Source organism: Neophocaena asiaeorientalis, unplaced genomic scaffold (assembly GCF_003031525.2).
Source record: "Neophocaena asiaeorientalis asiaeorientalis breed wild unplaced genomic scaffold, Neophocaena_asiaeorientalis_V1.1 scaffold981, whole genome shotgun sequence".
In the NCBI taxonomy this organism is placed as follows: domain Eukaryota; kingdom Metazoa; phylum Chordata; class Mammalia; order Artiodactyla; family Phocoenidae; genus Neophocaena; species Neophocaena asiaeorientalis.
Window position 1 is genome coordinate 178193 of NW_020171801.1, and position 25813 is coordinate 204005.

The 25813-nt window shown below is 38.1% G+C and overlaps 1 protein-coding gene across 12 annotated transcripts in view; it reads left to right on the forward strand.

Moving 5' to 3' along the window:
- Nucleotides 1-200: 200 nt before the first annotated feature.
- FMR1 (fragile X messenger ribonucleoprotein 1) overlaps nt 201-25813 on the forward strand; it is a 36578-nt gene continuing 10965 nt past the window's right edge. For 7 of the 12 annotated variants that reach the window (XM_024740157.1, XM_024740298.1, XM_024740229.1 and 4 more), the window contains exons 1-12: nt 201-500; nt 8908-8960; nt 12365-12458; nt 15044-15115; nt 15389-15537; nt 16615-16708; nt 16795-16911; nt 19209-19379; nt 19477-19555; nt 22931-23040; nt 23735-23869; nt 24376-24438. In XM_024740157.1, coding sequence (XP_024595925.1) covers nt 450-500; nt 8908-8960; nt 12365-12458; nt 15044-15115; nt 15389-15537; nt 16615-16708; nt 16795-16911; nt 19209-19379; nt 19477-19555; nt 22931-23040; nt 23735-23869; nt 24376-24438 — 1188 coding nt within the window. In that variant the 5' untranslated portion in view covers nt 201-449. The remainder of the gene's footprint in view (nt 501-8907; nt 8961-12364; nt 12459-15043; nt 15116-15388; nt 15538-16614; nt 16709-16794; nt 16912-19208; nt 19380-19476; nt 19556-22930; nt 23041-23734; nt 23870-24375; nt 24439-25813) is intronic. The other 5 variants (XM_024740360.1, XM_024740559.1, XM_024740793.1 and 2 more) reach the window with 1 other exon arrangement.

A 25813-nucleotide genomic window follows, 5' to 3' on the forward strand; every position in this document is an offset into this window, starting at 1 on the left:
CCTGTCTCCGCCCTTCCCGCCTTCCCGCCCGCCGCCGAGCCCGCGCACGCCGAGCCCGCGCGCCTTACGTTCGGCCCGCCCCCGGTCCTTCCCCAGCAGCGCGCAGGCGCGCGCTTCTGGGCCCGCGAGGGGAAGGAGGGCGGGGCCGAGGGGCCGAACCCTGAGGGAAGAGGCGGCGTCGGTCATGTGATGCGGTTTCACTGTTTACACGCGGAGCGGCCGGAGCTTTCGGCCTCAGTCAGGCGCTCAGCTCCGTTTCGGTTTCACTTCCGGTGAGGGGCCGCCTCAGAGCGGGTGGTTAGCCGACGGCGAGCGCAGGCGGCGGCGGTGACTGCGGCGCCGCTGCCGGGGGGCGTGCAGCAGCGCGGCGGCAGCGGCGGCGGGGGCTCGAGCGCCCGCAGCCCACCTCTCAGGGGCGGGCTCCCGGAGCGAGCAGGGCGGACGAGAAGATGGAGGAGCTGGTGGTGGAAGTGCGGGGCTCCAATGGCGCTTTCTACAAGGTACTTGACTCCAGGGCAGGCCCCATCTTCGCCCTTCTTTCCCTCCCTTTTCTTCTTAGCCTCGGCCGGAGGCAGGCCTGGGGCCCTCTTCCCAAACGCCGCGCCCGGGGCCAGGGCGCGCTCGGCGGGATGTTGTTTGGGAGGGAAGGAAGGACCGGACTTCGGGCCTGTAGGAAGCCCCTTGAGCCCCGCTGCCTTTCCTGTATGAGGCCCCGGCGCCTGTCGGAATGAGAAGCGGGCAAGGAAAAGAGGGTGCCCTTTCGGGGACCGAGCGCCGGCAGGGAGAGCTGGGGATGGGCGAGGGCCGACGGCAGGTAGGAGATACGGGCGGGAAGGGCCGGTATCCGCGCGAAGTGACGCTGACGGCTTATTTCTGTTTTCTTAAATATCCTCTCCCAGTGGGATCCGGGCCTGACGTGTGGGTAGTTGCCGAGGAGCGGGGGGCGCTTCCGTCAAGCCGCCTCCTGCCTTGCAAAGAGGGTTTGCCATCTCCTTTGGCTTCTCTTTTCCTGTCCAGCATTGGGACTTCGGAGAGCTCCACTGTTCTGGGCGAGCGGTGTGAAGAAAGAGTAGTAAGAAGCTGTAGTCGGTACCAAATCACAATGGCAACTGATTATTAGTGACCTTTCTTTGTGGATTTCAGAAAAGATTTTAGGTTCAAAAGTTTCAGGAAGACCCAGACATATCCGAGTAATGGTTTAAAGAAGTTGGTAATCTTGAATATTCGTGGCCCCTCCTCCCTTGTTATAAATGTGGGCAAATTCAGGAATACAGATGCTTCAGCGTCTAAAAACATTGGCAGCTCTGCTACTTAAGAAAAAAAATTAACCCTCCAAAGGCCTGGATATATGCCATGAAACTTCAGGAAATTATCATTATTGGGGAATTTTTTTAAGTGAGTGGAAATAATTGTTCTGTGCTCCAAGGGCTTGACTATCTCCTCTGTGTAATGTTGCAGTGAACTGCATTGTTGAGGTTTTAAATAGGCATGCATGGTTTTGCTGCGGGCTTTTCTTTTTTTAAGTTACACCATTGCAGATCTTACTAATATCTTACATTTTCAAAAGGAGGCTTAAAAATATTTTCATATGTCGGTAGTGCGTCTCTTGGTCCATACTTGCTGTAGATCTAGCAGTCTATAAGTTCTCATTTCCTCTTGAATGTCTCTCTATAACTTCTGTAAGTAATGTCCCACCTTACTACAGTATCTTGGCGACAGAAGGTGCATATAGAAGGAAGCATGGGAATTAAATATTGCCATTGTCCAAATGCAATTCTTAAATCTATATAGGATTACATAAACGTTTCAAACGAGGTATATAGGAAAATAAACATTGACTTAACTATATATGTGTTTACCAATTTTATGGAGATATTTGGAGATCAATATATTTGATGAGTGAGTAAAGTATGTAAACTGTTCCATACTTTTAGCAAAATGATGCAGTCAAAATTCTGGTTGCATTTTTTTCAGTGATCCATATTCTGCTGGTTAGTTTGTGTAGAATCGTTCTGCTTCCTAGATTGGTAGTTTTACTCACTAGATTTGGGGCACGAACTGTAATAAATATGAGCAGGGGCTAATGGTTGAGCGGTATTCTAATAGATCTGTGATATTAGCTTAGATTAGATGCCACTTACTGTCTTTTAGTGGAGTTTGCTTGCTACAGAGGGCAAGTAGTACATCGTGGTCTTGAAGGATATATTGTTCTGTTCGAGCAACCTGTGATTTGCTTCTGTGATTTTGCTTGCAAACTGACGGGAATATAAGAAAGACCCTCTATCTCTGCTCTTAATCTCCCCCTATTTTTGTTTTTTAACGAAGTTGCTTAATTTGAAGGTGAATAAAAGGAATGGGTTGTCCCTTAGTTCCTTGAGGGGAAATATTAAACATGAACAAACGTGTGCAGAGAAATTGCTGTTATGTTTATTTAGTTAAGGTTTTGTTTTTTAGAAAACCTCAAATGGTTTGTATTGGTAGAAAAATAGTTTCTATAATGAAAAGGTTTAAATTCTTATAAGGCTCAATATTGATGTGAGTTATAAAAGTAAAGCAAAAGTAAACTGAGTTACTTGTCCAGTGGGATGGGCAGAAAAGATGGGAAATAAAGATGAATAAAAAATGAACTATTATGGAGAAATGTTACATTTATGAAAAAATTGGGAACCTGGGTTCATCGGATTGATTGAAAAGGCTTAAAGAACTAAACAACTCAAACAGCTTCAGTATAATTGAATTCAGACTTTGATTTGCCTAACAGAACCACCATATTGTAAGGTACAGTTCTCCATCTTCTGAGCACATGGTCCAAATTTGCAGTATAAACTGGGTAGAGTATATGCTGGGAACAGTTGGGTTTTTTCCTCTAAAAAATTAACTCAAACTTAGGATTCAGAATTACCAGAACCATGAAACCTAAACCCTAAGGTAACAGCTCATTTCTATTTTTCCCTCTGGTGTTTATTCTTAAAAACTCGAAAGTTGGATTTAGTAACTGTCAGAGCCACTACTTTTGTGCTTAGGTATTTCTTTGACTTAGAAAAAGTCATGTAATGAAAATTTTCTTCACATTTTCTCTGAAGTCTTCTGTACTTCAAGGAAGTAAATTGTTCAGGTCAACCACATGTTTTTTCTTCCCAGTCTAAATTACCTTTTTAGTGTTTAGTATCTTTATGGAAGCATCAGTACTCCCCTTTTGAGTTGAGCATTTTCCAACTTCATACTCACACACTCTGAAAACCTCCAGATTATTTATTAAATGTAAAATTCAGTGGTATAAGAATTGGCTTTCTGATTCCTGCCCACTATGGGAATGTGCTTCCTGAGATGACTACAATCGTGCTTTTAACTGTTAACAGGTGCTGAGAGCTCTTGAGGTGCCAGGCAGGGTTCTAGGTGCTTTACCTCTCTTAATTTGTTTAATCACCTCCCACAACCCTGAGTTACCATTGTTATTTCCAGTTTATAGATGAGGACATAGATGTACAGATAGATGAGGTAAGTGAGTTATTACTAAGTGTCAGAGCTAGTAAGGGTCAGATCTGGGCTTTGAGATCAGGTAATCTGACTTCCTGAAATGATGAAATTTAGCTTAAAGAAATGAATTGGATTGGATTTCCCGCCCATTTTTGTAAATTTCATTGTAACTTTGTATTTGTTACTGTAATAATGCCTTAGCATTATTTTGTAAGTACAGTTGCAAGGATATTACCATTGACACAAAGACATCACAAAATATTGAGCTTATGTATTAGCTTCCTTTTTATTAACTCTTGCACCTTGACACATTACACTGTAATTCTTCATATGAATGCCTATTAATGAAAGATAAAGTTAGAAATCTTTAATGCTCCTATGAAGTTTGCTTTTGTTACATTGGGAACACATAAGAACTGAAGCATTCAAAAGTTAGAATACATAAACACAGGAAAATTAATAACTCATTTAATACTATTCTCTCTATACCTGTGTGTTGTCTTTGCATCAAGGTGAACCAGAAAGGATGCATTTTTCTCAGAATTTGTGGTAAATGCCCAAGTGAAGGCGAGTATTCCTAGTCATGCACTGTGGTTGGAAGAATTGTTGATGAGGTTTATTGTACTTTTCCCTTCCCATTGTTCATTCTCATACATTGTTAGTTCCCACATTCAAAGGGCGGCAAAGCAATAACTTGCTTTATATGTGAAGCCTTGGGTTTGAATCGTATTTTATCACATTTCATATGTCCTTATTGTCTATCTCCTACAGATTTTCTTTAGGAGGGATATCTTGCAATGCTTTTAAGTTTTCTCTAATGAGAATTATCAATGCACTACATGTGCTGTCTTCAGTGATAATGTAGTAGTTGTGTTCATTGGTGGTCAGGGGCTTACACTGAAATTTCTCTGTACAATCTAGGGTGTGAGGTGTAGTGGGAGAGTAAGACTTCACCCAAATAGGGACAGACTTTCTTTTAGTTTCAGCAATCCCGGTGATGTAATGTTTGACTTAGATATCTCTAGTCATTACACACTTTGGTTAGTATGATTTTATGATTGCCTCTTTGGCCCAGTTGCCAGGTGGGGGATCCCATAATGATTTTTTGATTTTCTGTTTATTCCCCCTGATAAGGAGCCTGTGTCTGTCTTTTTTTCATTTATTTATTTATTTTTGGTGTGTTGGGTCTTTGTTGCTGCACACGGGCTTTCTCTACTCTTCATTGCTGTGTGTGGGCTTCTCATTGCGGTGGCTTCTCTTGTTGGGGAGCACGGGCTCTAGGCATGTGGGCTTCAGTAGTTGTGGCACATGGGCTCAGCATTTGTGGTTCGTGGGCTCTAGAATGCAGGCTCAGTAGTTGTGGTGCACAGGCTTAGTTGCTCCGCGGCATGTGGGATCTTCCCAGACCAGGGATTGAACCTGTGTCCCCTGCATTGGCAGGCAGATTCTTAACCACTGCCCCACCAGGGAAGTCCCACTGTGTCTGTCTTTAACTGCACTTTTAGCGCCTTTCTCAAACCCCAAAGATTTTCATCACATTTTCTTCTGAAAGTCTAAATAATCTTTTAGTATTTAGTATCTTTGAGAAAACAGCCTTTTCTCTTTCTATCCTAATTTTTAAATCTTTTTTAAAGTGTGCTTTTGTTGAGATGTAACTTTCTCAGATGCAAGAGTGTTTATGGTTCTGCATCTTTTATAAAATATGCCCCTCTCTGCTTTACCTCTCATTTATTTAGTGCCAACTATGTGCCAGCCATCGTGCTAGGCACTAGACATGTGTGATTTCATTATTCACAACAGCTTTAGGAGGCAAGTCCAGTTCCCCTGTATCCATTCCTTACTTACACAGACAAGGCATCTGAGGCCCAGAGACCATTTATTGGAGAGTCCCACAGCTGTTATGTCTTAGATCCAAGATTTTGAACCTATCTCTCATTCACAGCAAAACTCTTAACCACTATGTTTACTGACTCTTGTAAGAGCCCTAGCTCTCATCCAGTCCCATACAGCTCCCTTCTTGTATTCATTCAAACCCATTCAGTTGCCTTCTTTGGTAACCAACCCCTCAGGAATCCGCTGAACCTGTCTTCTCATCAACTTTGCTTGATGTAGATAGGTAGAGAGCACAACAAAACATAGTTTTCCCAGTTGTTGGTGGGTGGGGTGATAATGCTCCAGGGTGGCCAGGGAAGGGAAGGGTATGAGTGTTGGGGTAAGGCAGGGGCAGGGCCGAAAAGGAGGGTTGTTGGAGAAAGTATGATGAGAAGCAGAAAGGTGGGACCTTTGTTGGAATTTTAGCAAAAGGCCTCAGGAGTCAGAGGAGACCTTTGCAACCTGAGTTTCTTTTATTCCCCTTATTATAGCAGCAACAAGAAGGTATTCCATGCCTTCTGTATTCACATAATATGCAAACAGTGGCTAAAAATGACTGGTTTGGGAACAGTCACGCCAACATCCATATACAGGTAGGCCTCATTAACTCGAGGCAGTGGCCGCCATAAGCTGTGATGATTACTCAAACCATTTTTGACACTCTACATCCGGAATTGCTTTTAGTGTCTTTGAAAACTTGGAAGCTTTTTGTTTGTTTGTTTGTTTGTTTTGGTTTTTAATTGTCACACAGTTGCAGATCTTCCTCCTTTGAAGGGACGTTTAATTTTAGGAAATAGGTAAATGTGGTGAATGAGTGTGATTAAACTGTACAATAACTTTTTGGCAAATAGAAAAAAATTAAAATAGAGCAATGAAGTAATGAGACTAACTTTTAGAGTGCTTTCAAGGTGGATTTGAAAACAGTCCCCAACATTTGTAAATGTTTTAAATCAGTGCTATCCAGTGGAACTTTCTGTGATGATGGAAGTGGTCTCTACCTGCGCTGTAGGTACTGAGCCCTGTGTGGCTTTTGAGCACTTGAAGTGTGGCAAGTGTGACTCAGACTGATTTTTAATTTTATTTAATTGTACTTAATTAAATCAAAATATGTACATATGACCAGCAGCTTCTGTGGTGAGCAACAGCACGGTTTTAGACAAGGGCAGTAGTACTGGAAAGGTACCTGATTTAGTGAGAGCAGTTCTTCACCCAGCTGTAACAAGGTTCTCTTAGCTGACTAAAGGACTTAACGTTTTCAGCATATAATATACAGTAAAGAACTAATACTAGTTACTGCCAAGGCATGCAAACATAAAATTTTAGACAAGGATGGAGACAGAGCAAAGACATTTTTTGGTAAATAAGGGATTAGCTCCTAATAGGAGTCCCACCCTCAAAAAGCAGATTGTTAATTTGGTATTCGCCATCATGTAAACACAAGGGAGAAGTTGGGGTGGGGGAGTCTGTTTTTCCTTTCTCCGTAATTTGTGGGACTTACTTTATAGAACTAAACGTCGAATTCCTCCAACTTTAACTCAAAATCAAGCCTTTCTGTTGCTGAAGTAATAGGCAAACCCCTGAGAGCACTGGGGGCATGCGCCCTTATAAAATCTAGTATATTCTGAAATATCATGGTCAGTATTAAACTAGAGTTCTTGAAATACTCTGAAGAGAATGGGTGTGATTTAAATATGGCTAAGGAAAAATAAGCAAGATCAAAATGATAGGAAGAAAATGTGGATTCCCCCCCCCACTTTAAACCAGCAACTATAAAGATACTCATACATGCTTAATTTAGAAATAACAATTTAGCCATTTTGAGTATCGCAAGAACACCTAGATTCCATTATAGTCCACCTTGATCTTACAAGGAAACTGTCTTCTAGCATAGCTTTGCATTTATTCTTTTGCATGTGGATATCCAGTTGTCCCAGCTCCATTTGTTGAAAACAGTGTTCTTTTTTCCCCATTGAATTGTCTTGGCTTCCTTGTCCACAAAGGATTTACTTCTACCGCACCCCAAGCTGTTGCTCCAGGTCTAAGCCTTTGCTCCTGCTGCCCATTAGGCCTGCTGGGCCTCCCCATCCTCCACTCCCTAAGTTGGATAGGAACCTCGTCCTCTTCTGTTTGTCTTTCCTGACCAACATACTACCACCCCACCACCCACATACCTTTCCTCCGAGGCTAGGATAGGAACCCCTTAGGCAATGATCCATGATAATACCTATTCATTGAACCCTTAATAGGTACTCTGAAGTTCAACAGTAAATAAAAGGCCTATATCGCCCACCCTCAGGAAGCTTACTGTTGGTAGGAAAATGGGCAAAAGACTATAGTGGGATAAGTTTATAGTGAGGATACTCAGAAGATGCTATAAGAATGTAGAGGATAGAATTTAACTTAGTCTTCTGGGTTTTCCCATAGCAGCTGACATCTGAACTGAATTGTAAAAGACCAGTAGGAGATAGCTAGGTGAAAATAGGGGAAGAACAATAGGAAAGAAGGAACAGCAGCATGTACAGAGAGGCCCAAGTAGTTTAGCACTGCTGGATCACAGCCTACAAGGATGTGAAAGATGAAGCTTGGAGTGGTGAGCAGTGGGGCCAGGTCACAAAGGGCCTTTTTCAGGCAGAGGAGTTTGACCATAATCCTGCAGACAGGGAGAAACCACGAAAGGACAGAAACATGTACAGAACACATTGGAGTAAGAAGCTTAAATCTCTCAAGCCATTTTAAAATGAATTAAGATATAAAGCCCCTTGGGTTTCTTTATGCTTTATTCTACTCCTCTAATTGTCAAAACAAAAACAAAACCTCCTTTCCTGCACCTATTAAAAACTTAATTTTATAGAATTATGGACAGCATGCTGATTAAAGAATTCTTGATAATTAGTTAGCTATTACTTGTGTTATGTCCTTCTGCAGATTATTAGCAATTGCGTCATCAGATTTAAAAGATTTAAACCTCTGTACTTTATATTACTATTTCTTTTTTGCCAAGTGCCTGCGAGATTGAGAATTTAATTAAACTCTGGTAATTGGACTTTTAGTGGTATTAGCAGCACATTGCTTTTAAAGAGAACTTAGTGTACTTGTGCATATATAGATTTGAGGTTATATTTAGTTATTTACTATTGTATTCTCCTAAAATTGTATTAAGGAGAAAAAGATAGGTTACAACAGATCTACACTGACTGGTATATAGCTCTGGAACAAGTTTCTTAGTTTCCAGTACTTCTAGCCTGAAGTATACCTTCAGCTTTGCATTGTAATTTTCAATTTACTTGTCTGTCTTTGTCCTATGAGAAGCTGAACTCTGGAGCAATTCTTTGTGTTTTATTTTAACTAATGAGTATTCCTAGGGCCTAGCACATAGTAGGTATCTAAATATAGATGTGATTCATGAATGAGTGATCCTCACAAACTGACAAACTTTCACTTGAAGCTTCATTCTGTTGTTAAACATAAAATGTTTGGTATCTGTAAAGTGTAACTGAAAACAAAAATGATGTTTAAGCTTAGAAGTTAATTTAACTGTGGTGGGTTTTTTTCTTACAGGCATTTGTAAAAGATGTTCATGAAGATTCAATAACAGTGGCATTTGAAAACAAGTAAGTGTCTTGATATAATTTTAATATTTAGGTTCTTTAATATTTTATGCTAATTTTTCCTTTTACTCCTCATTTTAAAAAATTCAAGTGTAGTTTGAGTGTTTTTCAGGAATGGATCTTCATGTTACTGACCAGGAAGTTCGTGAACAACTCAATATTAAACCAGTGGAATGACTGTTCCTGCTAATGACCTCAGAGATCCCTTTTGTATAATCTTGATCCTTACACCTCAGTCCCCTTGAATGTGAAGAAAGAAACCAGATTCTTCTGTATTAGTAACTGTGGGTTTGAATAGGAATATTTGTAAATGTTAAAAGATGAAAATGAATGGATTCACGGGTACTGGGAAAGTCGATGTGAGTTTTGTAATGTTAAATCTAAAATTGATGGTTTTAGTCATCTGGTATATTTTATTGGAAATAATTGTGTTTGCCCATTAACATTTTTATCTGTTTCATATGTTTATAATCATTAATAGCAGTAACTGATCGTTTCTGCTTTCTTCTGCTAGGTGAATAAATAAAAATACTTAGAGGCCTAGGAACATTAGCTATACAAAGGCATCAGTAGTATAGATGTTAGCATTTTATTGGGGGAGACAGGTCTCTTGACTGAATTTTTTTAATGCTAATAACGGCTATTTTCAGAGTAGCCATTCAAGAATATAAAGTACATATAAACTCCTTAACCAGAGTATAGATGTGGTCATGATCTTAGGATTTTACTGAACTCTGAAGTCTGGCCAACAATTATAATGTTTGGCTTTTATTTACCAAGAGAAATTAATAGCGTATCAAAAGCAGATTGCAAGTCTACAGAGAGAAGAAATAAATTAGTGGTTGCTTAATGGCTGGTGGGGGATGGAGAGCCATAGCTAAAGAGTATGGGATTTCTTTTTGAAGTGATGAAAATTTTCTAAAATTGACTGGTAATGGTTGCACATATCTGGGAATATACTTAAGCCCATTGACTTGTATATACACTTCAGTGGATGCTTATATGGTTATGTGAATTATATCTCAATAAATCTGTTAAAATACAGTATCTGACCCAGACGTGCTATAATTAGAATGTTAGCAGAATCTTGTAGCTGCCAACAGGGCAAAGTACAGTTGACCCTTGAACAACATGAGTTTGAACTGTGTAGGACCACTTATATGTGGATTTTTTTCAGTAGTAAATACTACAGTAGTGCACGATCCAGGGTTGGTTAAATCCGTGATGCAAACCACAGATATGGAGGAACTGTGGCTACGGAGAGCTGACTATAAGTTATCTGTGCATTTTTGACTGCACAGAGGGTCAGCATCCCTAACCTCCGAGTTATTCAAGGGTCAACTGTAGTTTTCTCGGATGCCTAAAACGCATTTAGGGAGATAGATAAAAGGATTTAGAGTATCCAGCCCAATTCTCAGCTCTAGACAAATAGTCTTGGTCCCAAATACAAGTTTGGATAATAGAATACCTTTCTCTGAATACATAGAGCCAAAAGTTCCAGAATGTGCCTCTGCGTGATTATCCATGCATTATACACTAGATAACAGCATCACACCTCTAACAGAGGAATCTTTGATAACTTGGAGAGTAATTTTTTGTCTTGTACTTATACTCTTATCTGCTTGCTTCCATCACTAGGTAGACACTGTTTCCCATAAAGGGAGAGTTATCTTTATTTGCTACTCTTTTAGTTTCTCCTATAGTCCTTAATCTAAGGTATTAAGCAAACACTTATTTCCTCTGTGCATTCAAGAATGTATCTGTATTTGTTTATACAGTGATAGATCAGTTCTCATTCGTTTTCAACCAGATTTTTACTATAAACTTAAAATTATTCTTTCTGTGGACCTCCTAATTGTCTGCTGTACCGTAGCTGTGTACAAGTTTCTCTTCTAGCTGTCATCCTGGGAATTTGAAATAGATCAACTTTTTCCTTGTGTTTGTGTAGTATGTATGAGATTCAACACTGGGTTTGAGCATGTCACCAGGATTTGATAGGTCCCTACCAAAGTAGTACTTTCCTTGCGTTTCCTTTTTGTTTTTCTGGTTTTTTAAAACAAACAAAAAACAGACCTGATGTTTTGTAAAACTTCAGACTATATTTACCCTTTCTTTCCTTTCAATCATAAAGAAACTCCTATAATACCACATTATTTTAGATGCTTTCTTTTTGCCGTCCACATTTCGTATTTTTTGAATAAAAAATTTGATTTTTGTCTCTATACTTAAGACAAAATAATTCTTTGGAATGAAGAAACTTTATTATTATATGCTTTACAAATCAAATTTAGCAATGAATCTTTAACATGTTAAGTCATTGAATTCAGTAAGTATATTAAAAAGTTTTTCTGAAGTAAAGACTTTTGTTTGTTTGTTTGGCCACGTTGCACAGCTTGTGGGATCTTAGTTCCCTGACCAGGGATTGAACTTGGGGCCCTGGCAGTGAGAGCACCGAGTCCTAACCACTGGACCACCAGGGAATTCCCTAAAGACAATTTTTTTTACATTTCAGAGTTTTCAAGGGTGTATAATAATACAGAAAAGGGGTTCAGTGTAATATAGGCCCTAATCATATTTCCACAAATTCTGACTTACCTACGCTGCTATCTTATAGACTGCTCTAGCAGTTGAATCCTCCAGTGTTTCTGCAAAGTTTATCTTTTAATATTCTATATCATTGTAGATATAAAAGAATAATTTGGTGTTTTTCAAAATTGTTCCACGTAACTTTAAATTAAAAAACATAGGCAACTTACTGAACTCCTATAGGCTGTCTCCATCGGGTTTCTGTGGTTTAGGAGACCCCACCAGGCCAGTGCATTGCTGGTACGTCATACTGATCAGCAGCCATCTATCCATGGCAAGAACTGACCACCTCGCGGGATCTAAAATTTAAAGGGGGAAAAGTGAGTTGTGACTTGCTAATGTGCTGACTGCCCCATTTTGCTTGGGAATTAGAGGGCACTTAGGACCAGTTTCTGTGGTCATCGGAATGTGGTTACGATTCCTTTGCAAGTGGAAGTATGGCGATGACGTTACTAACACTTACTGATACTAACGTATTTAAGCATCAAAGGAAATTGCTGTTGTGGCCCTAAGTTTAGAACTCTTAGAGGTTGAAATTATTGGAAGAAAGACTTGTTTGGAAAACTGTAATGTTGATCTATTGTGTTTAGAGAAATATTCCAACTAGAACTACAAGGCTGCTGTGCTGCATGCAGAGTTTGTTGAAATGTGTCTATATTGCCATTATGCCCCACTCGGCAGAACACTGACAGTTTTAAAGCATTTGCTTCTTTAAACTAGAAAACCAAAGGGTCACACTTAACCAAAAGTTGATGGCAGCATGGTCATTGTTTCCATTAAACCAAAAAACATGTTAAATAATTGCATTTGCTTATTTGCAGCTGGCAGCCAGAGAGGCAGATTCCATTCCATGATGTGAGATTCCCACCACCTGTAGGTTATAATAAAGATATAAATGAAAGCGATGAAGTTGAGGTAAGTTTCCCCTGCCATCAAGTTATTAAGCACTGAAGAAGGGGGAGCATTTAATTTGCCTGTGCCTTTTGTATCCCTTGTCTTTAACACTTTTCAATCTGCATTGAGAATTATAGCTCTGATGTATATGTGCTTTTGACTGCTCCATCTTAATAATGATTGGAAATAATACATTATGGATGCTTAAGTGTGGCTGCCTGAGCAGCACTCAGGGTGCAGCTTTGAAAGTCACCACTGATTTCCTTTGCCCACTAGTATTTCTTTTCCCCCTTCCCTCATTCTCTGAATCTTTTGTTTGAATAATATATTGTTAGTTTACAACTGTGTCTCCATTCTAAGTAAAATGGGTTAGGAAAAAATCATTCCTTAACGATAGAGCAGCATCCTAGGCTTGCTTTAAGTAGCAGAAAATCTTCCTGGGATATTTGTAAAAACTCGTCTGCGAGTTTTAGTCTATACACATACAGGTAAAACATCTTTTCACAGGAGATGCTATGAACCAACTGCTTATGTGCCATTGATGTCTGACCAAAAAGTGCTGTGGAGATGTAGCACATTGACAAAAACATTATATTTGTGATTTCTCTAGCCGCTGAGGACTGTTGTGACACTTAAGGCACTTGGGGTCTGCTTTATGTTGTAGTTGGTCTATATAGTATCCTTTTCTTCCTCCCTGTTCGTGTACTCCATTTTAAGCTTCTTCTCTTCTCCACGATGCCTTGTTAACAGTTGAATTTCATGAGCATTTGTGGTATGATGGAAGCAGCTAAGAATCCATTTGTACAGGTCAGGTAAGGTGTACTAGGTCCTTGAATTCTTATTTCCTGTGCTAGGTACAGATGGTCAGTGAAACAGAAGAGGCCCCAGCCTTGACAAGGTCACATTCTAGTGAGGATAGCTAATATTATGGCAGTTGTAAGTCCTAGGAAGAGAAAAAGAGGATGAAAGGTGATGTAGGGGCAGGAGTGCTATTTTAGAGAGTGCTCAGAGAAAGTCTCTGGATGTCCAGGCCTGTGTTCTTTTCTCTACAGCTTTATAGTGGAAATAGAATAAAGTGCTATTTATTTACCAAAAATATACTCAGTACTTACTAGGTGAAAGGAACTGGGCTTGGTTTTGTGACGGATCCCAGTAGGGAGCACAAACAGTGTCTGTACTTGAGGACCTTTAGCTGTTCACTTCCCCAGGAGACTACGAGCTTCCTGAAGTCAAGGACCAGGACTTTTGGTCTGTCTATATCAGAAGGCCTCATAATAGTGTTTGGATGGATAAAGGGGACTGTTTTTTCTTTTTTTCCCTCTCAACTGAGTCACATGACAGGTGGTAACCAGTGAGATGCTCTTGCTACAGTGACCTCACTAACTGAGGTTGTCACTCTAGCTAGCGCAGAGCTGAAAGGAATTGATGGTCTCAAGAGAGAAATGTAGGTTAAATCAAGTTGTACTGAGTCACTGTATTGTATAACCATTAACTTAGGTCTTTTGCTCTGTCTGTACCACAAACGCTCATAATAGTGATGAATAGAGGGGACTTTTTTCCCAACTTAGTCACACAACAGATGGGAACCAATGAACCACAGTTGCCAGGATGACCTCATTGTGTTACATAACAATTAACAAATAACTGAGGTTATTTCTCTGGCTAGAGCAGAGGTGAGAGGAAGTGTTGGGGGCAAGAGGGAAAGGAGGTTGAGTTCAGTTGTATTTCATCTTTGTGTTGTGTAACTATTAACTTCAGTAGTAAAAGGGAGATGAGAGTCGGAGCCTTGAGTTGCCGGTCTTCTCTCCTTTCCTCTCCTCCCCATCCTCCTCGTCCTCCCTGTGTTGTCTTTCTGCTTCTGAGTATTTCTGTCTCTCTCCATGTGTCTCTTTTCCTATTAACCTTGATTTGCTAGTGTCTTCACAAAAGGTTCCGTGCTGCACATCATAAGTGAACTGTGAAGTGGTCGCCAGAGAGATCAGTTTAGAAGAACTGATCCACAGTGTGTGAGAGCAGGAACGTGGTATCCAGAGGATTGCCAGCGTGGAGTTGTCCATTTTAGTGGAGAGGGGACAGGAGACCAGAGAGTGACCAAGGATCTGTCCGTTTAGTTCCCAGGATACGTGAATGCCAGGTGGTATCCTTAGTGAGCTGAGTAGTCAGCGGCCTTACCCATTCAGTGACCATGCAGCCAGGAAGTAGGCCAGGGTCAGTAACTTCCAATTTGTTATTTGCTTATTAGAGTAAAACAAAAACAAATCTGTCTTTACATTTTTTAGATACATTTTCATAGCTCTCAAAGTACCCAAGGAAAGTATGCCCAGGTTTATGAATGGTCATCTTTTCTTGAGCATTCATATTCAGATTACTGAGGCAGCATAGAGAAATAGGAAAGCACTTTTTACAGGACTCTCCCAGGTAATCAGGTAGTTTCTGAGTGTGTGTCTATGTCTAGAAGTAGGGGTGCAATCTGGCTTAAAGTCTACAGCTTATGGGCTTGAAAGACACCTAAGGTCATTTTAAGAAATTTTCCTTGATGTCTGATAATTTATAGATTTCTGAATGATGTTAATCATGAAATATTCTATGTTGTAATTTTTGTGTAGGTTTATTCCAGAGCAAATGAAAAAGAGCCTTGCTGTTGGTGGTTAGCTAAAGTGAGGATGATAAAGGGTGAGGTAGGAAAATGCCTATTTAAATTTTTTTTCTTATGCGATTTCCCTTTTCTAAAGCCAGGTATACTACATTTCAGTCTGGATTTCTGTTTGAAAGTAATATCTAACTTGAACATTTTATTTAAATGTTTACATGTTCAGTATATTTCGTGTGTTTGTTAGTTGATCAAATAGTTTTTTTTCCTCTAGAGAATTGAAAAACAACTGAATAGGTATAGCTTCTTGTTCTTACTTTAAACACTGTGACCAGGAATGACTTTCATTTATTTCTCACAGTTTTATGTGATAGAATATGCAGCATGTGATGCTACATACAATGAAATTGTCACAATTGAACGTTTACGATCAGTTAATCCCAACAAACCTGCCACAAAAGATACTTTCCATAAAATCAAACTGGACGTGCCAGAAGACTTACGACAAATGTAAGTTGGTATGCAAGAAAAGGCTGAGAACTTAGAGGTGCTATGCGATTAATTTAAAAGAATATAAGTTTTCAAATAATAGAAATCAGTGTTTAAATTCAGTGAACTTTGGCAAAAATGGTTTGCAAGAGTAGTGAAAAAAACATGTTTAGCTTTTTCCAGTTATATAATCAAGCCAACATTCCACTTGTTTAAACTTACTTGGTTACATACATGGCTAATGTACATTTGTTTTCTAAAATACACATTGTTCATAGAATTTTAAGATTTTGAAACTGGTTAATACAGATATTCTGTCCTAAGTCACAAATCAATTTCTAGGCAATGGAGATTTGTCCAGGTTTTTTCCCTTTTAGCTAGTATTTTCAGATAAATATGTAACAAGTAGAGCTTAAAGAAGCTTCAAAAGGTCATCTCTCTTATAATCCTTGATCTGAAGTAATGCTTAAAGACCTTTTAGAGAAGAAATTCCTTTTTAAAGATTTCATCAAGGGCGTATATTAAGTTTGATTTGGACATGTCACACCTTAGATAAACAGTAACTTGTATTTCACAATACACAGAAATCCTGCTTCTTGATTATAGAGATTGCATATGTATGTTTGTGCCTTCTGATTCTTAATCATTTCCTTCTCTCCGTTCAATTGGTCAGTACTTTTTCTTTAGAAAAGAAACAGCAAAACAAAATTGGGTATCCTGTAGCTATCCGCAAGAGTGTTCAACAGTTGACTCAAGAAAATTAGTGACCTACCATATGTAACTGAAATCAGGAAGCCTGCAGGGGAGAGTGGTTCCCCTAAAGATGTCACCTCTGGTCATCTAAGACCACCAGTAATCCCCTAAGAACATAACTGGTTTTTTCCTTTCTCTGTAATCTTATATGCTTGACTGGCCTGAGTATATCAGAAATGTACAGCAAAGGAACTAAACTGTTAAATGGATAGAGCATATTTTGCATAAATCAAGTTTAAGATGAATCTACAGTTCTACTAAGTGCAAATGTCTCTGTATATATTTGTACCAGTAGTTGGTAATCAGTCATCTGAACTTCACGGTGGATATTGTTTTTATTTCTAGGTGTGCCAAAGAATCGGCACATAAGGACTTTAAAAAGGCAGTTGGTGCCTTTTCTGTAACTTATGATGCAGAAAACTATCAGCTTGTCATTCTGGTGAGTGTGTTTGAGTTGTCTATTTTTGGTGTATTTCATTTAGGGCATTTGCTTTGATAATAATGATGTTGATTTATATCCTTTAGTCTATCAATGAAGTCACCTCAAAGCGTGCACACATGCTGATTGACATGCACTTTCGGAGTCTGCGCACTAAGCTGTCTCTGATACTGAGAAATGAGGAAGCCAGTAAGCAGCTAGAGGTATGTGGCTTTCCCTAGGGATGGTTGTAAGATTATCTAGAAATAACTGTGTGTTTACAAAACTTGAATATGGGCAGCTTGTCCTTTATTTATTGTTTCTTAGCAATTCCTTATATTCTATATTTTGAAAAATTAAATTGTGCAGTGCATAATCGTACTGAAATTTGTATGCCTGAGGTTTCAGAGTTAAGCAGCAGTTTATGTATGCTAAGGAACTTCTGGCCAGCTCACTTTTTACTAGAAGTTCATCACAGCTGCTAATAAAATGAAGCAGTGCTTCTTCCATATAACATGTTATCATTAAAGTACTAGAGAGTATTTAAATATCTAATCATATTCCTTTCATTATGTATGTTTATCTCTGTTTAAAAGGGTATAGAACTTCTTCATTCTAATTGGTTGTCACTCTTTAAAACTCCTGTCTTCAGATTCCTGCCAGAGGCTATTTCCCTAACTTACTATTTCGTCTCTTAAGGTGCATTTTATCTACTTTTATTAATCCTCCAATAATTTCCATCACCATACATTTATTTTCATTGATAACTATTTAGTACTTCCATCCATTACCATAGAAACTAAATGGATCTTAGTTTAATGTGCCAACTGAAGTATATTATTGTCAGATTCCAGAGTTCCTCATCATTATTCATTTCGTTAGAGGGAAAACACCATGCAGTTGAAATAGTAAAGAAAAAAAGGAGTTCCAAACTGCATTTTAAGAGAGAAGGTGACTACTACTAAAGGCTGTATTCTTGTAAAACCCTGTGAAACGTGCCACCTTCCAATTTAATATGTGATCGCTGAACTCTCAGCAGGAGAGGAGACATTCATATCTCCTTCTGCTACTTTGTTTTCCTTACGGCCATATGGAGGTCTATTTAATTGGTTTTTACTCTCATTCTTTCTTGATGTCCCTGTGTTCACAAGTTTGTGGTTTCTTTAGTGATTCTCTCATAGCTTTTAGGCCAGAACAGCCTCCTTACTTTCATTGTGAGTATTGTGGAAATATACTCATTTACCTCTTCTTAAACATCTAATTCTTCTTAAATGGTCTGTTATCAAACCTTTGGCTTATCATTTATCAGTGAATTATCAATTGAAAAGAATGAACCAGGTGAATGAACCAGGACTCAAAAAACATGACCTCTTGAAAAGTCCTAGGAATATTTGATACATTTTGTTGCTCTAATTTACAAAAAAGGATTTTATACTTTTTAAATTGTTTATAGTAGTTACACTCATTCATTCAAATTATCAGGTATGTTGAATAATGAGAAACTAGCGTGCATGCCTGTCTTTTCTCACTACTAATATTAAAGAGATCCACATATTCAGATACGAAATTTCCATTTTTCAACATGAGCCACTAATATGTTTGGTTTTCATTAATGGCATGCTAGAACTAAACATTAAATTTTGATAATACTATCTAAAGAGAGTGATTATCCACAAGTTTGAGGTGTCGGTATAACCTAGTTCAGTCATCACTGAATATTTGAAAGAATTCATCTTACTTGTGGATCCAGATCACAAGGTCTTACAGACTCTGATCTCATTTTAGGTTGCAGGCACATATGTAAGATAAGCTGTAAATCTTTGATACTCTGTGATCATTCAATTTAATTACTATACCAAAATTTTTATGATTCCTTTACTCAGGTTGGGGGTAGGGGTGGGAGGGTGTCCTTCTAATGTCATCGCTTCATCAGAGGACTATCTAGGCCCACAGTATCTAGTGATAAGTTATGTAAATGGCACTGTTTCTAGAAAAAAAAATGTATGCACACACACACACACCAATATCCTTTAATAAAATGAAATGAAACACAACATTGTAAAGCAACCATACTCCAATGAAAATGAATTTTAAAAATGAAATGAATACAATTTTCTGTAAAGATGGTATTTAAATTTTTTTTTTTTACTTAATTAATATTGAGTCTGTCAGACCCAGTGAGCTGGTTTTTATTTGGGAACATTTGATCTGCTTCTTAAGTATTACATTGATGTCATTGGTTAACTAAGGCAGCCTTGCAAATAGGTTTGCAAAAGTTACCTTGGAAAATTGTCAACAAGCCCTTTCCTGTTAACAAAAATATATCAAATGGCATAGACCTTTAGTGACCTAAAAAGTACTTAACACTGTGCGAAATATTTTCTTAAACCTCTTAGTTTCCAAGTGAAACTGATTTATAGGTCCCTGATATACAGGGTCAAGATAATTTACATGGCTGACCTAAATACAGTTGTCTTAATAGTCGATAAAGCATACTAATCAGATGTGTGTTTCTCTTCAGAGTTCAAGGCAACTTGCCTCAAGGTTTCACGAACAGTTTATCGTACGAGAAGATCTGATGGGTCTAGCTATTGGTACTCATGGTGCTAATATTCAGCAAGCCAGAAAGGTACCTGGGGTCACAGCTATCGATCTAGATGAAGATACCTGCACATTTCATATTTATGGGGAGGTAAATATCTTACTAAATAGTGTTTTTCTAAAATAAAAAATAGTATTTTAGCTGGCTCATCTTTTGTTGATTTAAATCTTTTCCCCATTTTTATTAGGATCAAGATGCAGTGAAAAAGGCTCGAAGCTTTCTGGAATTTGCTGAAGATGTCATACAAGTTCCAAGGAACTTAGTAGGTGAGTCGGCGATTGCTTTTGACACACACTACAAAAGCAAAAGTTAGGTAAACAGTTTATTTATACCGATAGAATTCCATTTTCACTCACTTGGGGAGTCATTTAGCTGAAGCTTAGTCTTTGAAATAGTCTATTGCTACAGTGTACAAAAAATATTTGGTAAATACAGTCAAAGATTACATTTTCAGAAGGTGTGCAAAAGATACTGCATTTCTAGTTCAAACCTACTGGTTCCTGGAAGGATAAATTTTGCACAGCCTCTTCACTATATGTATTTATATCTTAAATATGTTTTTTTCAAAATTAATGACATTTGGGGGCTTTTTATAATTTGGAATAGACTGGTATTTGATCTCTCTAATGGGGCTATAAAATGATAGCACTCTTCATTATCTCAGAGTTGAAGATCTGAATATAGGTTACTTAAATCTAATAAGTTCCAAAGCTAGAAGTAATTCCGAATGTCTCTAGGGCTTTCTGCAACGTCAACAGTAATTCTTCATTTTGACTTGAGTTGTTTCATGATCATCACCAATCACGAGTACCAGCAAATACATGGGAACTCTTTATCTTTAGTAGAACATATCAACAAAGTGCAGTTTTATCAAGAATACTACATATGTTTTAAATTTATAAATAAAATTGGGACACACTGCCTATATATTTAAAAAATTTTTAACTTGATATCATGACTGATTATAAAAACTAATGCATGCCCTTTGAAATGTTTAAAGGAGAAGATAAGGACTTTCTATGCATTTTTTTCACGTACTTTCAGTTCTACTTAGCCTGCTCTTTTTGTCAGCATAGAATTATAAACGTCTTCCTATGCCATTAAAAAACACTTGGAATAGTATTTTTCTCCCAAAGACAATTAGTTTGAAGATGAAGTATAAAATACTAGTGAAATAATGCAGAATTATTTTCTCAACTATATACTACAGACAACTGAAGAGCATGACTATGTAATGTTATTGAGGTAACTTGCACACCAGTTGTGTGTATGGGAAATGTGTGATTAGCACCATCCTGGTTACCTCAGGATAAGTGGGGTTGTGAATGATATTTATTTTCCTCTTATTTACAGTTTGTCAAGCAATTGCATACATTTTATAGTTAGAAAAGTTATTTTAAATTTAGAAATTCTTAGAAAATATAACCATTAGACAGTTTTTTCAAAAATTACTGAATAAAAACTTATGTATCAGATTCACGAAAGTTCATTTTAGAGATGGCTTGATGATAGGGAAAGGTCTTGGGTGTAGGTGCTGGATCCAGATTTCAGCTCTACTTCACTTTTTGGTCGCTATTTGGCCTTGGGCAGCTGACTTAGCCTCCTTGAGTCTACTTTCCTCACCTCTAAAACAAATGTGATCATAGTGTCTACCGTATAGGATTGTGATAATTAAATAGGAAGATATAGATAGATAGTTATAGATAAAAATATAATTACATAAGCTCTGGATATAGTAGAGGACTCTGTAAATGTAGTTCTCTTTCCTTCCCCTATTCAAAACAATTCCAGTTCGGTACAGCAGAATTATAGTAAGCTGTCAGTTGGGAATTGGAAATAACTATGTAATGTAGAATTGGATTATTTGCTATTAAAAGTAGATTCTACCTGTGGTCTTACCTAAACAGAAGAGGATCCCAGCAGTGACCTTTCACCAGAAAGCCTGATTTTCATTTTGTTCCTACCTAGAAAAATAAGACAGTTCTGTTTTAGAGGCTGTCTCTTCCAGCACTGGGAATGTTGGGAGTTTTCAGAAAGCGTTTTTGTATAAAATTTGGCAAGGCAGATCTATAGGGAGATGTCTAATAAGTATTGTATGAGTTTTCAAGTCCCACAATATGACTTATGATCTCTCTTATTTCCCACAAACTCTCTTTGGTACGTACACTGATTTATCTTTCTTTTCTAAAAATTTGCTTGTTTTTCACCCACTTTGACAGTGAATTGGTCTAATAAGTGTTATAGACATAAAGAAAAAAACCATGAGAAGACTCTCTCCTCCCTCCACCCCTTTTCATTTGAAGGGAGGAAGAGCTGAAATAATTGACAGAAAGACCTAACTCAGGAGTCCTGATTTAGTGGTGTCAGTCCTTTTCCCTGACCACTGACCAGTCATGCAGGTTATGACCAGTCAAAAGAGGTTATGGGGGTGAGTGAGGCTGGCACACACAGCAAGAGTGCCAAGGCTATGCTGATTAGAAGAACCACAAGGTTGTGCTTTGACAGGGCTTTCCCTGCATTCTTATTTAGGATTGGCTCAGCAAATTTTCGATTCCAGTTTTTTCCCCATCCCTACCTCAGGTGAAATGGTGGGGCAAGCACATGATGGGCGTGGCCAGTGCTGGGTGCTTTAAGAACCTTGGGAGAGCCCTTGGAATCAGATGTAATTCACATGTAGATTTCTAGAATCAGTTGTTCTTAATATTTGTAATGTCTTGCTTTACACTAATGCATGATGATGGCTGTGAAAGCAGTCATTTCCCAGTTAAGTATATGATTAAATTTTATAAAATGAGAGAGAATCGAGTGCCGATTCATTACTGGTATTTGAAGTCTTTGGAGTTTTAACAGATGATACTGATAAAACTTAATCTTGAATTGGTTTTAAGCTTTTCCATTGTAGTTTTAAGTTAAAAGTGTGATTTCTTAATCTTTTACTCTGACTAATCCCTTTACCTTCTAACATACTAATATAATCTGTGAGTAATGCACAAGAGTAGTCCACTAACACATTGGCCTGAAGAATGTGTACTTTTAGATGTACTTATAGCTGCTTAAGCCACTTTTAAACTTAGAGTACCTTTTATAAATATGCCATATAAAATTCTAAAAATATTTGCCATGGGCAAAGAAGCAGATTTAAATCAGGTACAGATAGAATTGAAATTGTCAAAGAACGAAGTGAATGTATTTTCTACTATCTGTCCTTTTCCTTAATTCCTTTTATAGAACTTTGCAGAAAGAATGATACACGCCACTATACCTGAACATTTAAAATATGCCCTTTTATGCCAAATAAGAGCCTATCTTTGAACTGCCTTAAAAATTCAAAATTGCCTGTATCAGTTCACAAGTATTATCAGTTCACAAGTATTAATCAACTCTAATACCTGACCAGAGGAGTTTGAACAATGATGACCTCATAAAATGGAAAGCCAGTTTGACTCTGTCTTTCTGAAAAGAGTCTCTGTTTTGGTTTTGAGATAGATAGACAGACAGACAGATACGGAGGAAGAAAGAACTGAAATTATATGAAATTTTATACGTATATATAAAATGTGATCGTTTATGGTGGGGTGTGCTTACTGGTTTGAGGTATGTGTTTTTAAAACCAAACATGAATTATTCATTTCTTACCTTAGGCAAAGTAATAGGAAAAAATGGAAAACTGATTCAGGAGATTGTGGACAAGTCAGGAGTTGTGAGGGTGAGAATTGAAGCTGAAAATGAGAAAAATGTTCCACAAGAAGAGGTATGTTTCTAGTGCGTATGTTTCTGGTTTCTCTAATAAAAGTAAAAGTCTTTTATTGTCTTATTTGACATAGTAACTTAGAGGCCTCCGATATGCACATAATGTGAATGTAAAAAGTCTATCAGGCATTCCAGTTAATTGCAGTTGTAGATAACGGCCTCTGTTTATTCTCTAATGCTGTGATTGTGGATTAGTAACTTTAACCCCTTTAAGCCTTATTTCTTGATCTTCAACATGAGTAATCACAAATGTAAAAAAAAAAGTCTGAAGCACTCTTCACATATTACTTAATGTTCCTGACAGAGACAAAATTGGGACACTAGTTAGGTCTTCTGGCTTTCATCCTTTGGCTTTTTTACTTTGTGTGTCTGCTTATTTTGTGTGCTTTACATTTTTTAAAGTATTTGGGGCGGGGGGGTAAGGGTGTGCTCTTCTGTACAATGGTACTGTTTAAAATAAAATCCTTTCAAATTGCCATAATTTTCACATATTTCATAATCTTTTGTCAAGGTTCTTTTAGCTGAAGTTAAATCTTTGTGCGTTTTTACTGCATAATGTTTGCATTCTGTAAGTTTGTTTACCAAGCCTGTTAATAATAGCTTCTGTTCTTAAAAATATCATTGATACAATAATGGAGCTAAATAAAGTCTTAGAAATTGGTCCTTTTTTTTTCTCTTTTGTGTTTTTCACCAAGGAAATTATGCCACCAAATTCCCTACCTTCCAGTAACTCAAGGGTTGGACCTACTCCTTCAGAAGAAAAAAAGCATATAGATGTAAAGGAAAACAGCACTCATTTTTCTCAGCCTAACAGCACAAAAGTCCAGAGGGTAAGAAATAATGGTCACTTTGAATTATACTAAAAGTAATTTCTTCAGCCCAAATGTTACAGTTGGTGTTTTGGGTATTTTCTGTGGTTAGGCTCATAAGGCTACTCATGCTATATTTGTTTCAAATCTGATTGCCAGCTTATGAGATATTACAAACCAAAGTGATAACTACTTTTCAGTTTATTCACAGTGACAAATCTTATGCTGTAAACATAAAATACAGGGTTGCATTCAGTGGTCACATTTTTCTTTTGAGGGTGGACTTTTATTTTTTCATGCTGTAGCTCTTGAAATTTTACAGGTTGTAGTAGCTCAAAATGTACCCTCTGTTAGATGCATAAGTTACTACTTAAAACCATATTTTTAAAACTGACTTTCAATATTTGAACTAACCTAATTGTTTAGAAATGGATTTAGAAGTCCTGCAGTGAAAGTCCTGCGTTCAGGCTTCTGTGTATCGTTTGTTATAGTTAATGACATCACTTGCATTCCTTATACTGCTTTAGGTGTTAGTGGTTTCATCAACTGTAGCAGGGGAATCCCAGAAACCTGAACTCAAGGCTTGGCAGGTAGGAAAACATTCCTTGAAAAATAAATTTTAATTTTATATTTTAATGTTTATTCCCCTGGTTAAGAAAGACTACAAATGATCGTCAGAGTTGGGGGATGTGGAGGAGTGTCTGGGTTCGTGGACCCATTGTCCTGGGAAAAAGCTCATATTCCTTCCTGTTGCTTATAATAAGGGCCTTTCTTTCACAGTCCCCTGACCAATATCACCTCTTACCACTCCTCTCCCTTGTACTTGAGAGAGGCTTGAGCCATACCTGAAGTACCTAGAGTTCTTGAAACACTACTCTGCCCTCTGTTGCTTCTAGACGTATGCACATGTTTCCTCTGCCTGGAGCACTCTTTTTCCTCCAACCTGCCACCTTGCTTTGACCTTACTCCTTGTGCAGCTTTCCTTGTATACTTTCCATAGGTCCCCTCCCCCTGACGGGCTCAAGAGCCTTTCCCCCTTTCATGCTCCTGATGTGTTCGCCCCTATCGTAGCACTTACTACATAGATATTTACTAGTTATCTAGTCACATTGTTAGTTCCTTGAGGGCAGACACCCGCCCTCAACCTGGCCTGTGAGAACTGTTTATGGGGAGAATATTATGACTCACAAGAGATTAAAAGCAAAAATGCCATTTTGTAAAAAGAAATATAACCGCAAGTAGATTGGATATTCCTCTCTGCTGGGCAGGCCAGTTCTCATCCCAGAACAGGAAATCACTTTTTCCTGGTGTCTGCTCTTGCCTTTCTTTGTCGTAATTTAAACATTCTGGTCCATTAGTAATGTGCTTAAATTAGAGTGGCATTTGGGTACATCAACAGTTTGGAAATGTTGAAAGAGAATTTTTTTTCATTATTTGCTCCACCGTTGATCAACTAAATCTGTGACATAGGATTTTCAAGCTTATTTTGGTCATATGTGATCCAGGGGGAAGGGTGTAGCATTTCATCGTAGGGCATTTTGGAAAATAATATGGTTAACTGCTTTGTAACAAAGTTGGGGAAAAAACTCAACCGTCAGAAATGTTTTTGAGAAAAAAAGATCTGAGTCATAGGCCTGATTGTTTCCATAGTTCATATATTATTCAATCAAAAAAAATCCATATGAAGCCCATGGGTTTTCAATGGCACCTGATTCATTAGGTGGTTGTTGTTACTAGGAAGCAGTGCCTTGCTTACCAGATGGATGTCAGTCTGCAAGCAGTATTTCCTAATTGTTTAGTTTTGTACCCTATCAACAGCCATGTTCATGTGGAAGGAAAAAGAAAAAACCTATTTCAACCCCACATGCATGTAAGACTCTGTGTACTGAGCGCAAGCAAACAAAAGCAGCCCAGCGGTACCCACACCTATCAAATGAATGCTTTTTTTTTTTTTTTTTTTTTTTT